Raw genomic sequence first — 16,779 nt, 5'->3', positions numbered from 1 at the left:
TATATTTTAGGTTTCCCTGTTATCTAGATCTGCTTATAAAGATAGAAAACCTGTTTAAACAGTATTTTCATTTATTTCCTCAGTACAAAGACCAATCTTATCATTAAAAGTGTAAGGGATAGGACCCGCAACGTTCGATAAACTATCATAGCTATCAAACAAGAAGAAAACGCTGAGGAAGAAAGGAAAGAGGAGAAGAATAAACAAACGGTGAGACAATGAGGTATGACAGGAAGAACGGGCAGAAATACACCATGTGACGAATACGGAAATGAGGGCCAATGGCCTGAGTATACTAACGGGCTTCATCCCGCTACACAATATTATGCTATTCATAATTTCATTGAGCATGGCAATATTAAGCTATTCTATATCCCTACATCTGAAATAGTTACAGATGGACTGACCAAGGCAACTAAGACTGGTAGCTTAAAGCAATTAATCAGAATACTGTAACCGGACTTAAAATAACGTTCTATAATATAATATCAAGATCCTCAGACTGATAAGATAAAGGCATTCAATATTCCTCCATATCAGTTCTATGTTTTTGCTTTATTTCCTATTTAGGAAGCTAGTATAGCTTCATTTCATTCATTTCGGGATATTGAACAAAGGGGAGGGATATGAATCTATACAAGACCATGTGATCCTAGTGGCTTGGCTGGATTATCAGCTCCCACCCCCTGAAGGCTTTACCCATAAGTGACAGAGATAAGAAGCGATCAAGATAGTTGATACAGTCATCCATAGAATTGAGTATCTATCGGAATGGCATCCGGTCCTCAGTAGGCTACGTACGTGTAGCTGATACAGCATCATTCTGTCCATCTTTCCCCTGAAATCACAACAGTTTACAAGAGCGTGGACGCTGCAGAAGCTAATGGCAGTCAAGGGTCTGTAACAGGAATAAATAAAAAATATTTCAATTATTTTAATTAGATATTTTTCAACAGTGTACTATAAATATATAAAATAACAATTGATATTGTATATTTTTATTCAAATTATGTCACCCGTTCTTTTGCTTTTGTAAAAGCACGCGGGCTGTTTTTTAAGAAGTCATACTCTATGTAGTGTTTCAGTCTACAACTTATCTCCAGGCCCTTAGCCTTTGTCCAAAGCCCGCCTATGCGTTGGCCCGAGCTGAGCCTGTAACGGGCAGCTCGCAGTCCTGCAGAGGCCTAGTTTTGGGTTGCTGACTCTCCAGACTATCTGCCAAGAACCCTCAGGCTATGGAGCTCATCCTAAAGGCTGCGAAACAAAGCCCACTTGTCACAGATCGAATAGTGATTCAGCCTGATGACTGTACAGGATACCCTGATCCAGGTGCATAGACAATCGGTCACCGATGAGGAGCATCAGGCCATACGATGGATTGGTTTTCAAGGGGGTTCTGAACCCTTTAGGCATGGAGCCTTCAGCTATAATTCGCAAACCGTTAGAAGTAGTAGGAGATCAAGAACCAGTCCCCTGTCTGAATAGTACCTACTACCTGCCTTTGATCTTCCTCTTCCTGTTAAGCCTACGTACCCTTACCTAGTTGACAGATTCTCTACCCCGAATAGTAGACACCCTTGACACCACTAGCCCGCGCGTCTGGTGCATCCCCATCATGATAGGTTGGCACATTCGGAATATGCAGGTAAGCGTTAGTGTTAGATGGCCACTGGCGAATGGAAACAAACTCGAGAGACGCCACACGAGGCTGCACAAGGAAAACCTGCCAATCAATCAGCTACACGAGGACAAGGTCGTATTAGATTATGGCATAGGATTTGGTGGGGCTGAGTGTTCCTCTCCTGCTGCTGTTGTGGGTATATATCTGAGGGCCTTGTTCAACCTTCTGAGAATGGGGCGGAAGAGCGAGTTAGACAGCCCCCTATACCGACTGAATGTCTTCCCCAAAGACCGCAGTTACAACGTACGCCGATTCAACAATCTACAATCCGTTACAGCGGCTGATAATGACAACCTTCTTCAAGGGGATGACTGATTCCAAAGAGTGTGGGGTTGAAGATGAGAAACGGGCAGATTTTCACAGCGACAATCCACTGCTCTTAAATATGAACGCCATAGGAAAACCGCGCCAACCACCCCCAATGAGAATCAGGCCTTACTACGAACGGAGGCTGGTTGAACTGATGTGGTTGGTGTACAGCCTGCTCCCTTATGCTGATCCCTGGTCTAACGCGATCATAGTGAGGAGCCAACAGAGGAGAATCGAAGAGTTCGAAAAAAGTTTTTCAAGTACTATAAGAAAGCTAAGGGATACGACAGGGACTCGGATAGCGCTTCTAGTGTGAGCAGCCTGTCAGACTATGAAGCTCAGAATGGCCAGTGCAATATACTCTGGAAAGATCCAAGCATCCTGGAAGACATTCCAGAGCTCTTTACCATTGACCTTGACCAAGGGTTCGAGCCTCTTGGTGGTAAGGGAGACGGTGTGTTTCTTAAATGCACAGAGTGTTTTGAGTGGGTCGAAAGCATGTACAAGGCCTATAGGAATCCAAGGTTCTGCATCAAGCCCATTGGCGACATCGAAGAATTGCAGTATTTCAGAAATAAAGGCATAGATTGGCCAATATTGATGTCATGGTTAAGGAATTCCGACAGCAAGAGCGCTGGAGGGGGTGATGAAGATAGCAATGAGTGGGAAACAGAGGATGAAGGTAGCGGCCTGTCTGATCATATAGATGATTCTACGGGCATAGAAGGTTGCGGTATGAGACACCAGTCCTTCGGGTCCAGCCCAGAACATCCAGTTAATCACCACGTTGATTCAACTGTTGTTGATGAAACACCAAACTACTGCACGGGTGGCTGTTCCTCGACAGGAGATACCACCAACGGCGAGAACAGCGGCAGTCTGATCATATGCTTGGGTCGTGATGAGGAACTAGGCATTCCAACTCACCACAACAGAGTCCATATACGTTTACACGGGAGTCAACTTCCCGCATCTATTAAAGAACTCAACGATACCTTCCGTATTCGTTCGTTTTCCTCCGGTAAGCAGCTCATCCTTTCGTCTGCCCATTCAAAGCTGATATTCTTGGTGTCCTAGATGACCCAAGCGCAGTAAATTTCACGCATCATATCGCCGGAATTATCGCAGAACCATCCTCTGAGGAGAGTTGGGAGAGAGCCAGGCAATGGTTGTCGGATTGCAGGCATCATCATGAACCATGCAGACTACGCGACGCCCAGTCGAGGAACCCGGCATCATGGCCAGCCCGGCTTCTAGACCTTCAAGGGAATGGTCGAAACCAAGACATCATTAAACTCGTGGACAGCAAAGCGTTGTCCTCAGAAAGTATTTGCAGCGGATATCTGGCTTTGAGCTATTGCTGGGGATGTGGAGACCAGCTCCATGCCACTGTTAGGACAAATGTCGCGCAGCGCTATGAAAAAGGCTTTTCTATTCAAGAGCAGCCTACAACAATACAGGACGCCATCCTTACAACACGACAGCTAGGCTTTCGATATTTGTGGATCGACAGCCTCTGCATTATTCAGCATGATGCGAACGACCTTGCTAGGGAGCTCATCCGCATGGCTCACATATACGAGAACGCCACATTACTCATCTCAGCCGCTAGAGCTGCGACCCAGAATGACGGGCTTCTGAGCGCTATAGATCCCGAGAAAATAGAGCATAGTGAGCTCCAATTTTCACTGCCATTTCGATATCGTCATAACAGAGTCCCCGGATATGTGGTGCTGGACAGTGTCTTCGGCTGGGATATTTCAGGTGGGAATTGGCGCGGAAAGGAGCCAATACACACTCGTGGCTGGACTATGCAGGAGCACTTGCTTTCCAAGCGAATTCTGGCATTTGGAACTACCGGGGTCCGATGGCAATGTTTGTATGACATGGAATATGGATCCGCCAGATGGAGCAAGTATACCGACCTATCAGAAATTCTAAGTGTCAGCTCCAACATGAACTGTCGGAGCTGCGTATCAAGCAGGCCATACCACGAGATTAAAGCGCCTGCACTACCATCTGTTGAAAGAATATGGCGTTACCACCGAAATAGTTTGGAACCTCAATTCGAATGGAATCAGTTGCGAGCATCCTATATTGCTCGTGCACTATCTAAGGCGGAGGATAGGCTCATAGCCTTTTCTGCTATACCGCGACAGTTTGTACCCACCTTAGGCAGTGAACAGAACTACATTGCGGGTCATTGGCAAAGCCAACTGCCCAAGGACCTGCTGTGGGACGGTACTGATCTGCAAAGTTATCAACAGGGAACATTTCCTTCGTGGTCATGGGTCTCTCGATGCGGCGCATCAGGTCAATCCGTTAAGGACTCTATCTTTTTCCAGGATACCGACGCAAGAGAAACGGCTCAGGTATGGAGCGCAGACACTGAATTAATAGATCCTAACAATCCCTTTGGCGGTGTTGTATCCTCCAAATTGCTCATGAGTGCCAAGCTTCTCCCGGTGATAGTACAGTTTAAGTTAGACAAAGATAATGATAAGTTCAAGATCCAAGATGTCGATATTTCGCTTTCAAGCAAGGTTCCGAACGTCTTCGCGGCTCAGAAGTACGAATTCTCGGGAAAGCTGGACGGATTCTACCGCGGCCTGAACGAAGTGGAGTTGATGGGAGAAACCCAACCTCACGGCATGCCGGACCACTATCTCCTGGAGATTCTCCATAGAACCCGCACAGGGCCGTGTTGGTCACACTCACAGGGGCTCATCGTACAACGCGGGCAACAAGATAAAGGCAGCCTACAGGAATATACACGAATTGGAACGTTTGAGCTTGGTTGTGATTTGCTGGAAGCTGACTGTCGCGTTCATAGGAAGACTAAGCTAGACATAAAAGCAAAGCAGGCTCGTGCTCCCCGCCGACATAACAGTCCCTTCAACTACCACCAAGAGAAGATGTTTTACCTCTGCTGAACCTGAGCCATGCGGGGTTTCTGCAAGCACCCCAAATACTATATCGTATGTACACTCCAGCACGGCACAGCAATGCTGCCAATTCGCATTTTCACTCATTTTCCTACTATCTTCTCAACTAATTCTGCCCGCAGAATGATCTAGATAGACTTGTTAGGCCCGGCCCACGAAACCCGGCCCAACTCGCCAAGAAATGGGCTGGGTTGTCCAATGCAATGACCCGGCATGGGCCGGGTTACTTTCCTGGGTGGCCCGCGGGTCAACGGGTTAGCCGCGGGTTGCCAAGAGATAAAATACAGTAAATATATTATTTACCTACAGTAATATCAATACATTACGGTATCAAGAGACTGTATTATATCATGATATAAATTACTACCTTATTTAGAAAGGATCTACAGCTGTGGGCCCCCGCGGCTGGTTCACATATATGTATTTTGACCCGTGGGTGGTTTACATATATTAGTGGCGCTCCGACCACCCACTGGCGAAAGGCGGTGGGTGGTCGTCAGCGGAACGCAATTTTCAACGGAAAGCAAAATAATGAAGTAATTCATATTATCACCATTAAACGCCTGTCAAATTGATAAAATAAAGCTGATCAGCCGATTTCTCTGCCATTCCTGTATATGTAGCCGTAGAATTATTTTCTGTAGAGGGCCTAGGTAGGAAGTGGCCGTAGGCCTCTTTATGTACCTGTTACAGACCCTTGTCTAGCGCACCTTATCAAGTAAAGCGGGCGCGCAAGGCAGAAAGTGATAGGACTACAATGACGGAAGACAAGTGACGGCTACCCGAGGGGACGCATGGGGATAAGAAGGATCTCCAGGTCACGTGATATCTACTCCATTACCTACCCCCGAAGGAGTATACGACGGAGTATACGGGACCACACACGGTGATTGGATATACCCCCAGACCTACCCCGGGGGAGTCACTACGGGAGTAGCCAACAAAGGATATATAAGGACAGTCATTCATGTACTTAGTTTAGTTCTTCGTGATCAATTCAGTCTATCATTGTTATTAGTACCTTTATGCTTACTCGACTCGTTTGTACTATTTAACTATTGAGTATACGTACTCAATAGGCCTGGCCTTCAATCATTAGCTGTTCATCACTGAGGTGGATTCCCAGTGACCCTGTTACCCTGTGTTGTTATTGTTATCCTTGTTACTCTTGTTCCTTATTCAAGACCCAGCCACTAGAGCCCCTAGGCTGTTAAGGTGTAGTGAGCCTTGACCTACCCATGTTACTAATAAGCAGCAGATTTAGTGAGAGATACCTGTAACGGCTCAGGCCAATGTAGATAGATTGATTCTATTGGGTAGCTCTAATACGAGAGAATTGCTTGAAGAAGAGAATATCCCACAAGCGAAGCTCTGTGAGATATCATCTATCTCGAATACAAACAGAACAAACAAGAATCCTGCACTACTTGCTGATATTCACTATAACTCAGCAGCCTGTATAGTGACTGCGCCGTCACAATACCCGGGCGTAACAGCCCGCTCTGCCGTGTGGCCCGCTTGTACGTGGGTTACAGTCTGTTATTATAGAATTATTATAATTATCAAGTTTAATTCTTTTAAAGTCTTCTGGTAACATGGCGTCTGATAATCTAAAGTATAGATATAGAAGAAAACAGTTACTTGCAGAGATGTTGAGTTTCCGCCTAAGGATCAAATATAATAAGATAGAGATAAAGTGAGAAACTGGCAGCTAGATATTACTAAATATAAAACCTGTCTCAAATAAGTGTATAACAAATGTGCGTTCTTACCCTTCTGGTAAAGATTATTCATGTCACTGAAGGAGGTCCTGAAGAGCCAGCGTAAAGCAGCGGCACGCCCACGAAAAGGCCTGGGTGAGCACGGCTGTACTAATGCTGTTGTATGTTTCTTTTTATGTTTTGAAAGTTTCGATATATTTTTGCATAGTACCACAGTCTTCAGTCAATATTCTTATATATTCTAATTAGACCTTGACAATATCACTATTATCTTATTTAAATTAGTCTTGCAACTAAATTGATAGAATTTTATAGAATACTAAGCATGAGTAAGAGAACTAGCTACTATATTATATTTATATTTATATAAGATAATAGCGGCCTAATCCAGAAAGCAGTCTTATATATTAGAATACTATACAGTGCTAGCTCATGAGTTTATAGAGATTATGATATTATATACTACTGGCTGGATATAAGCTACATACAGGCTCTAATTATCAGGATACTTAAAGAAGCTTTTTTTCTAGCTGGGTGAGGAAGAGAGAAGTCTTATATATATCTTCTCATCCACAATTCAGACACATACGACCACAGGGTGTGGAAAACAGGGCTTCCCGTCCGCTCAGCCGTACTTAAGCCACACGCCGGCCGGTTAGTAGTTGGGTGGGTGACCACCAGCGAATCCCGGCTGTTGTATGTTTTTTGATATTTTTCAATATCAATTGAATATGCCCATGTAAGTATCTATTATGGTAATCGGTAAGCGAGTTGCACATGTCAGTCATGCACCACTTGCGTTTTCAACGCGCCGTAATCTTCTTAGGTGATTTAATTATTAGCCGTATTATTGAAACCACGCGTTAAGTACAGCAGATTGTCAAAGGCGAGGGTCTTTTTTCTTGTTCTTTTGCAAGGGCAGATGCCATTGTCGAATCAAGTTCATACAGGAAAACCAATGAATGCCTCTACTATAAGGTAAATGGCAAAGTGTCTAAGTTTTTTGTACGGCATCCGACACTGAAACTAAAAAGGAGTGGAGATTCTGGTGGGTTGAATGAAACGCTGGGCCATGATTAATCCGGAGTTTCTTAAAGTTTTTAATTGTATATTTCTAGGTTGAATACGCGAATCTAGAGTCGATATTGGAGATCACAGCGATATTATCCCGATAAATCTGGGCCCACCGCTACCCCTGGAAGTGGAACAGTTCTGCAAGAAGAGCACGGTTATAGTTTCCTAGAAATCCTGGAACCCTCGTCTGGTGATGCTCCTATGCTGCTCCTGAGTTGGCAAAGATAGGACTGAAGCAAAAGAATTTTGTAGTTATAGTAACGGAAAGCGAAGCTAACTCTCTGTCGAACAAAAGGCTGACCGGGCTTTATAAGCTGAAACTGGTACTCAGGAGGCAGTTAGTGAGGCCATACCTCTACCTTTCTATTATAAGTAATGATAGGAGCCTCTCTGTTCGATCACAGTTCTCGACTAGCAGCTGGGGCATTCAAGAATTCGATTGATTCCTGCATAAAGAGTATCAGTTCCAAGCAGCAAAGTAAAGAGCGATACATTAAGAGCAATTATTCGTCCGTCTTGTAGGGTTCGCCTGAGACTTCTTCTGTCGAAAGAAGCTAAGGCACCTTCTACCGCTGGAAGCGTCGTTACAGCGCACTCCATAACCTCGTTTCTCAGATCCTTTAAATCGAGCGATCTGGTTAACGGACAAAGAGCTTTGTAACCCCAAGGAATCTATATCCCAGAAAATCTGATCCTGAAAGGGTATAGGAAGAGGTTTGGTCATAAAGTAATAGTTGACGCTGGGCCCGCGGCCGTTGACAAGAGAAAGTGGAATGGTTAGGGTAAAGAGATCACCACACAAAGTAGCTATTTCTTTAAAAAAAAAAAAAAAAAAAAAAAAAAAAAAAAAGAAATGCCACTGTTTACGTTCGAGGACGGAGTCTTCGACAGGCAATACATCCTACAGGCCCTAGGTAACTTGAGTAAGTTCTCGAGGCTGAAGAACCGAAGCCTTTTAAGCAAGCCGGGTTTACTTGCCTATTTGCATGTTCCCACAGACAAGAGGTAGAACAAGCCAAACCGTCACCTTCGACCTGTTGGAAGTCCAGGAACAATACTCTACAAGGCAAGTATAGCCCAAAGGAGCTGGTGCAGATAGGTGGCTTGGGCGAGGAAAAGGGCCAGAATGAATATACAAACGATAGAACAGCTCTACATGGACGTTAACCTTGATTAATAATAATAATAATAATAATACCCTCTCACTAGACATATACCTCCTCTTATCTCGGACCCTCAAGGCCCCCGGAGTATCCCTCCGAGCGCCGCAATCGCCTTATACGTCATTCCCTCAAGGTGGGAAGGTCGAAGAACGTACTTGATCGCCTTCCTTTTTTATTAGTTGTAAATTAATAGATTGCGATGTTAATGATTTCCCAAAAACCCTACAACTCCCGCGCAGAAAACCCACCGGAGCTCATAGACTCTCAAATCGCAGAGATCCTCCGCTCCACTCAACCAAAGACACTACGGCCGTATGCAGATTATTCAGGGTAACGAAATGAGGGTCTCAACCTGCATCTAGGCTACGATGAGGTTAAAGGAAATCAGCATAAGGTAGTATGGAAAAGAAACCTCAACGCGACACCGGGTTGGAAGTAAGTCGCAGTCGAAGCTTCCTTGCAGAAAAGTTCTAGAACAGCTTTATATATAAATTGCAGAGGGTTTCTTATAACTTGAAGCCCAAATCCTGCTTTTTATACTAATTATATCTTTGGAGTCTGCGAGCCCCGCATCACGACCGCCACTTTGCCCCGAACCGGTACATTCTCTTTCCTCTCAATGTCTGGAAAGCCGGTAAGATCGACTCCCTCTTTAAAGATCAGACAATACGGCGATCCCCCATGATGGAACATTCCCAAGCTGGCCCCCTTTTCTCACGTATGTTCCTTCCTTGACTAAGATCTCACGTGTAGGTACCTCCACCATGCCCATGGCAAAGAACACCTGGCCAATTACCGGGTTGTCTGCGTCGATAACTATTACTGCCTGCGTTGATATAGGAGCCAGATAGGATTGATAGCCAGTCTGAACAGTCATACTGCAGTCGGGTAGATTCATATTGATGGGGCATGGGCTTGAGTAATACGTGCCGTCCAGCGTATGCATTCTGGAGACCTTTCCAGAAACAGGAGCATGCCAAAGGCAATAACTAAGCGAGTCTAAACATCCCTGATAGACAGTTTCGCCAACAAACAGATCACTAACTTTGCTCTCCAGCACATCGAAGAGGGAGTAAGTTTTTCCTTTAATACAGAATGCGTCGCGGGCTACATTCCTCATCAGCAAAGGGTCGAGACTCACATGCATTAGCAATAATGCTGCTATCATCAGGAGAAGCAACTGGTCGACTATTACTTCTGAATTCACGGTGAAGAATGCGCCCCAGGACTGGAAGCCTTAGCATGGGGCATTGGGTGGGCAGGCATATATTTCATTGAATCTGTAAGTTATGCCAGCGATATTGGCTGCAGTAGTTAACTTTTCCAGCGCGGAGGAGCTGAACCAACCGGTAGAAGGAGTACTAAGGACCGCAATAGATTCCGTGGACGATAAAAACTCATCTCAAGTATCGAGAACCCTTTTGATCATCTATTTCACCTCAGGATCTATGAAAGCGGAATAGCCACTCACGGTTGGAATGACATATTGAAGAATGCCCAGAATTGGAGCTCCGGCTTGATCCTCGGTCTACGGAGGCACATGCGTAATGATATGGTTTGGGACGCGGAGCATAATCGGGTAATCTTCGATTTCATAGCCGGGCGTCCTTTTGTGCGCTTGATGGAGCAGGGATTGGAAGAGCATATAGATTCGTTGGTTGGCTTCGATGAGATTCTGGAATTCCTGCAATACCAGGTGGAGATCGGGAGGGTCCTGGACTGCCTCCTTGACTAGCTTTGAGAGCCAGGTGTTGTTGGCAGGGCTGACTTGGTCCGGAGCTGCGGGTGTCTGTCTACCGAGTTATTCCATGGCTACTATCAGTATAAATAACTGGCGGTTGAATCAACTCCCAAACAGAGTATATACACCCCTGAAGTGAACCGACGTTAGAGGTTTCGATCCGGTAGCACGACCATACGTAAATGCGCTGTCACTTACCCGGCCGAAATCATCTGTATCTTGTTATCATGGCTGCCATGTAGATATACGTGACGCGTCTTTTCTCCTCATCTACATACTGCAATTGGAGTTGCTTATAAGCCTTGTAGGGAAGATAGAAGTATCTCTTAGGCTAATTCCAGGCTTGTACTGAACAATGGGCTGGATTGGTGGGGCAAGAAAAGGAAAGAAAGAAAGACAGAAAAGAAAGAGGCGAGATGAATAAGTCCACCAGGGAAGAGTACTTTGTTAAATCCACCAGTAAGGAGGTAAGCAAGGTTTATCCGCCCTAAGTCTGGTCTCCCATCGTGTCCAGGGATGCTCGGATGCTTCAATTACCATGGCTAGCAAGTTGATCACAATAGGTGTGCTAAATGCCTGTCAATGGATAATGGCAGTCTTTCTTTTCCATGCTAATGGCTAGATACACTCATTTGCAATAAAGATATATAATAAACTTAATGCATCAGTCAAATTTGGGTAATTTCTCAGGATTGCTTAGATCCTGTAGGGTGACCGCTATCTTATGTAGGGAGTATACATCCCTTGCTGCCCTACTTGCATCTCGCGATGTAATTGGACCGTAACCAGCAAGGATCCCATGGCACAAGACAAGGGATAACTTAGATCTAAGGCCCTCATTAACAAAGGTTCGGTCCTTTCTCTAGCTAATTTACAATAACGGGCGATATCCTATAACCGAACTGCTACCCTGCTGTTCAATAAGCGACAGGAGTTCCAGGCCAATCATGCTCTACACTCACGCGACCATTATCACCGTGGACCCCGCGCGGCGCATCATTGAAGACGGTGCGATCTATGTGCGGGACAACATCATTGCGGACCTCGACGCGACAAGTGTACTTCGGAGAAGATATCCCCACGAAAGAGAGTACGACCTTAGCGGGCACGTCGCCATCCCGGGGCTCATATCAACACATATGCATACTATCCAGGCACTACTACGGGGCACAGCAGACAACCAGGTACTAGGGTCTTGGCTAGAGGATGTAGTTCGTCCCCTGCAGTGTACCATGACAGCTGAAGAGGCCTCGGTGGCAGTGCAATTGAGTGTGGCAGAGATGCTCAAGTCCGGGACGACATGTTTCCTAGAGAGCATGGTAAGTGTGTGTGTTCCAGGTATCCCCTCGAAGTTACATCTGACTTTTCCCACATTCAGTTCTTGGAACATCATGACTTTGACCAGCTCTGTCGGGTGGTCCAGGATAGCGGTGTCAGAGGCTGTTTAGCCCGGAGGGCCCCCCTGCCTGCTCCGGCCAATAATGCTACTGATCGTTCCATAGCCAACGTAGTGCAATCGTGGAGGAGATGGAATGGCGCAGCAAATGACCGGATTCGGATCTGGTTCGGGGCTCTCACCCCAGGACTGTAAGTGGCGCAATCTATCTGCACAGAAACAGCACGTTTGTAACAGGAGCCGCCATTCACCATCAGTACCTCCGATGATCGATTCAAAGAGATGACAGCAGTCGCTCATTCCCATGGTATCCCAATTACAATCCACTGCGCAGAATCCCAACTACAATACAACTCCTTTGCCTCACTTGGCCATACGCCCGTTTCCTGGGCCGAGTCGGTAGGGCTGTTGTCTCCATCGACGGTGCTGGCACACATGGTCCATCTGGACAAAATCAATGACATCCCCAAGCTAGCCGCCTCGGGGGCTCACATTGCGCATTGCCCGACCTCGAATGCCAAACTGGCGTCAGGAATCGCACGGGTGCCAGACCTAGTAGCAGCCGGTGTGAATGTCAGTATCGGCGCAGATGGGGCCCCCTGTCAGAATACCTGCGACTTGTTGCAAGAGCTGAAGCTGGCCGCAATCGTCCAGAGGAGTGTATCCCATAATCCGGGTCTTTTTCGCGCAGAGACTATCCTTGAGATGGGAACAATCAATGGAGCAAGGGCCTTAGGTCTTGCAGACCAGATAGGAAGCCTGGAAGTCAATAAAAGGGCAGATTTTGTCGCTCTAGATATGCGGAAGCCGCACCTACAGCCTTGCATTAATCCAGTCAGTAACGTGGTGTATTCTGCGACTGGACGTGATGTGAGCGTGGTTGTAGTGGATGGTCAGCTGGTAGTAGACCGTGGGAAATTATTGACCATGGACGAAGAGGCTATTATAGAAGCAGCCAAGCAGAAGAGCTACAGTATCTTAGAGAGGGCTAATCTAATGGACCAAATACGGTCCATATGGCCAGTAAGCCAGTCTCGATAGACTTAGTAATGTGCACCGGTTTCAGTTTGTGAGAGAGATTTAAAGTATAAAATATATATGAATTGTACGATCTGGACATGCTTTGTGGAGTCACGGTTAACAAGAGACAAAAAGAATGTAGAGTATGGTTCACCATCATACTCTCAGTGATGATCATTGATCTGTAAATACAAGGAGCTCGCCCAGTGGACTAAGGATCGTCATGCAATATATTCAAGATTCAAGTCTTTCGACTTCTCCAAGGGCAGCTGCTACGACCTGGAGAAGCTGTTCCTTGTCCTCAAGTCCGACACTCAGCCGAATAATATGCTGCGGCACGCCGTATTTTCCAACCTTGTCACGGGTCAGGTAGTTTGCCAATTGAACATATGGAAGAGCCAAGGTAAAATTTGCTCCAAAGCTTGTGCCCTTGCACACATTCAGGGTATTATAAAAATGTTCTGCATTGCGTGGTTCCCGGAAGACGACACTCAGGACATTGCCGTAAGTACCGCCTTCGCGCATCAGGCGCCTGTACAAAGACCCCGTTGATGATGTGGAAGGATGGTTGACCTGAGCGATTGATGGATGGCTTTGGAATAGATCCACCAGAGAAAGTGCGCTGTCGCTGCATCGCTTCATCCGCCTGACCAGGTCCTTGCTGTTGTTCCGGAGTACGTCAACATCCATCGGGAAGAAGGTACTCTCATACTCCGCACATAGGGTGGCATGGATTCTACTGAAATGACGAGAACCGGGATTGACCACAAGGCTACGAATTGTCAGCGCCGTCCAATACAACAGAACCCAAGGAATACTTTAAAACGTACCCTCCTCCAGTGACGTTAGAGGCTCCGCTAAAAGACTTTGTCAGACTTGAGACTATAACGTCCACGTATGGAAGAACATCGATATTCACATAACCGGCAACTGTGTCGTCGCAAACTATGATAAAACCATAGCGTTCTGCAAGGGCCTGGATCCGGAAGATGTTGGGTGACGACAGTTTAATGTTGCTGGGTAGCTCGCAAAACAGTGCATCAATCCGTCGACCCGATGCAAGCATGCTCTCCAGTTGATCCAACTCCTCCTCCGTTCCGTATTTATATGAGATGTATTCTGTCCAAGCGCATCGGTGGAGTGCCTTGACAGTCTCGGGATATAGCCACCTAGACGGCAGGGTATGAGGCAATGTCATTAAATTAAAAAGGGGCGTTTTCGGTAGCCATACCCATATGCCACAACTGTGGGCTCGGCCTTGGAAGAGGCCAACATCTGCGATAATAAATATATAGCGTTTGTCCCATTTGGGTACAGGAAAACATCTCCCGGCTGCACGGGGGGTTGTCCTGGCTGCTCAGAGGTAACTAACTGGGCAATATGGGATTTTACTGCGGTTTCGCTAGCTAGGGTCGAGCGCACTGATGTGTGGAGTTGGGAGCTGGGTTGGTTCTCCCTTTTGCATGGAGATGAGGTTTGGTATGCTGGGTTGGAGGACTTGGACTCCAGGTAGCATAATTCCTCAAGACAGAAAGGAGCCTGTCGTGTGGAAATACCGGTACCAGTGTCGCGCCAGAAGGCCATGGCCTCACTCCACAGTTCATCCGGGAATAAAGTCGCCGAGAACTGAGCCCAATACGCTGTTCCATCTCCAAGATCGGAGGCAGGAGACATGACGAATTCAACTACCTCCACAACAGAGTGCCGCATCGAGGCGGCCTTGAGGGTGGTAGCACATTGTCGAGCAGCCTTTGCAGAACTAAATACCATACATCGTGTCATTTCATCGGTGACCTTGAGCCGGAGTAAGACAGTATCCGAGAGCTTCTTGACTTGGGTGTTTATATTGAATCTTCGTTCCCGTTAGCTAATCTTGCCTGGTCCGCCAGCACCAGATAGATCTGGTTGCCTCACCGTGGATAGGCCCATTCGACCGTCTCCATTATCCAATCCTCTTTGCGGGCCATGGCAGACACCATGTCCCAAGTTGGTAGGGACGTGCTAATAGCCTAGATCGATGTTATTGGACAGTTTGCTTAGCAGGGAGCGATTTTCGTACATGGAGTTCATCCGAGGGCTGATAAATGTTAGCCTTTCCGAGCGGAAACGACCGAGGTGGCGGGCGAATATTGTGTCTTATTGATGGTGTAATTTCAGAGCTAGATGTGATGGCCATAGTAGCAAGGGGGTGATTGTAATGCCGTTACAACAGTTGAAAAGTGAAAATGAGGTGTTTATCCAAGGCTAGGCAGGTGTGTGACAGCAACATATTAGGGACTTGTCGGCCTACCTATTACGGTTGCTCTAGGGAAGGATGCCTATGTGTAGGCATAGCCAATTGATTTCCCTGATTGTAAGACGATTGAGGGGTATATGGATGTTTGCAGAGGAGTTGCAGAGAGTAGTGTCTACGAACCCCTTTCCGCGAACAGGAATGCTAGGACGAGAACTAGCCGTTCCTGGAAGTAGTAGACCTCGCTCATATGCTTCTCCTCCATATTTCATGATCGCCATGATAGGCTACTCTTGACGTAGGTAGGAGTCTTGAATTTTTTTACTAATTAGCTTTAAAACTAAGACATGTCACCTCCGGAAGTAGTACGAGTTGGGTCAGATCTGCACATGACTTGGTGGCCCACGATACTTATCCGAACGTCCGGAGAGGCTGGCAGAACCCGGAAGCGGCGTGGCTTTGAGCTTTTTCTATTATTATCTTGTGTAGTTATGATGCCAATGCGCTTTGAATTGCGAGCGTGCCAATCCACGATGCTGATGAGGAATAATATTTTCAGTCCACACTATTTTAATTGCACGTTCTGTTTGCGCATCATTGAAACCCAGAAGTGGGTCGAGCCCTGTCTTGTACATTCTTATGTGCTGGTTTATAGAAGGCTGCTGTCAAACGGTCTCCCAATTGGTACATGGATTACGGAGTTACTCCCCAAGCACTTGAATCTGGAAATTGTTGGGGTTCAATTGCATGCGTTTAATGTAACACTATGGTCCTAGGAATAGGTAATATGGGTGTTGCAGGCGGATTATTCTGTAGTCCATAAACGGGCAGACACGCCTTCATAGTCAGCAAGCCACATCAGTCAATAATAATTTCACTAGGGTGATACACTGTACAAGTAACTATCCGCAGGTATAACCTATACAACTGAGCCGACCTAAATAAGATCCCTCGAGTAAGATTTTACTCAACCTCGATGGAGCACCTCAGTGAATATTTCCCGTTCCCGAAACTCATCTAGCTGTGAAAATCCCCAAAAGACCCTAAGAAACTGAAGCGTTACCATGAAAAGATTATATGCCTGTGTACACTCTGATGGTAGGCATACAGTAATATCGGGACGCCTGGGGGCAGCTCATAACTTCAGACCCCATATTACTTCAATATGGGCGACCACTGCACGTATCGGTTCTGTCGGCTCTTTCCTGGCTTTATTTGCGATCGTTTAAGTTTGTAACCTTTTTACAATTTATAAATAGTGTATGGGCTATGGCGTTCAGAAACAATTGATGTGTGTTTAGTGGTGAAACTAGTTTTGCATCCGACTGTACTGTGAGAAAGGTGAGAATTTCCAGATGAAATAGGACATTCAGCCAGCCGCTGTGAGAATTAAAATAATGAATCTGGCCATTACGTCTCAATTGAGTCGCCAGGGAGATACCTGTATCACACTCATGTGAGTATTCAAAAGCTTTCAGGAACAAACATATCTTCCG

The 16,779-nt window shown here is 46.1% G+C and overlaps 2 protein-coding genes across 2 annotated transcripts; one reads left to right on the top strand and one right to left on the bottom strand.

Annotated features, from left to right (window-relative positions):
- Positions 1–11,581: 11,581 nt before the first annotated feature.
- On the top strand, positions 11,582–13,071 carry BDW43DRAFT_313589 (amidohydrolase; the record flags this gene model as incomplete). The annotated part of the gene is made up of 3 exons (XM_032047642.1): positions 11,582–11,953; positions 12,013–12,221; positions 12,288–13,071. 3 exons carry the CDS (start codon positions 11,582–11,584, stop codon positions 13,069–13,071), a joined length of 1,365 nt encoding a protein of 454 aa, XP_031897615.1.
- Positions 13,072–13,284: 213 nt separating this feature from the next.
- Positions 13,285–14,820, bottom strand: BDW43DRAFT_321028 (pyridoxal phosphate-dependent transferase; the record flags this gene model as incomplete). Its single annotated transcript, XM_032049234.1, has 3 exons — positions 13,285–13,822; positions 13,881–14,219; positions 14,282–14,820. 3 exons carry the CDS (start codon positions 14,818–14,820, stop codon positions 13,285–13,287), a joined length of 1,416 nt encoding a protein of 471 aa, XP_031897614.1.
- Positions 14,821–16,779: the final 1,959 nt, after the last annotated feature.

The sequence above is a fragment of the Aspergillus alliaceus genome (genome assembly GCF_009176365.1).
Source record: "Aspergillus alliaceus strain CBS 536.65 unplaced genomic scaffold BDW43scaffold_39, whole genome shotgun sequence".
Classification (NCBI taxonomy): domain Eukaryota; kingdom Fungi; phylum Ascomycota; class Eurotiomycetes; order Eurotiales; family Aspergillaceae; genus Aspergillus; species Aspergillus alliaceus.
This window is presented reverse-complemented; position numbering and strand designations above follow the sequence as displayed.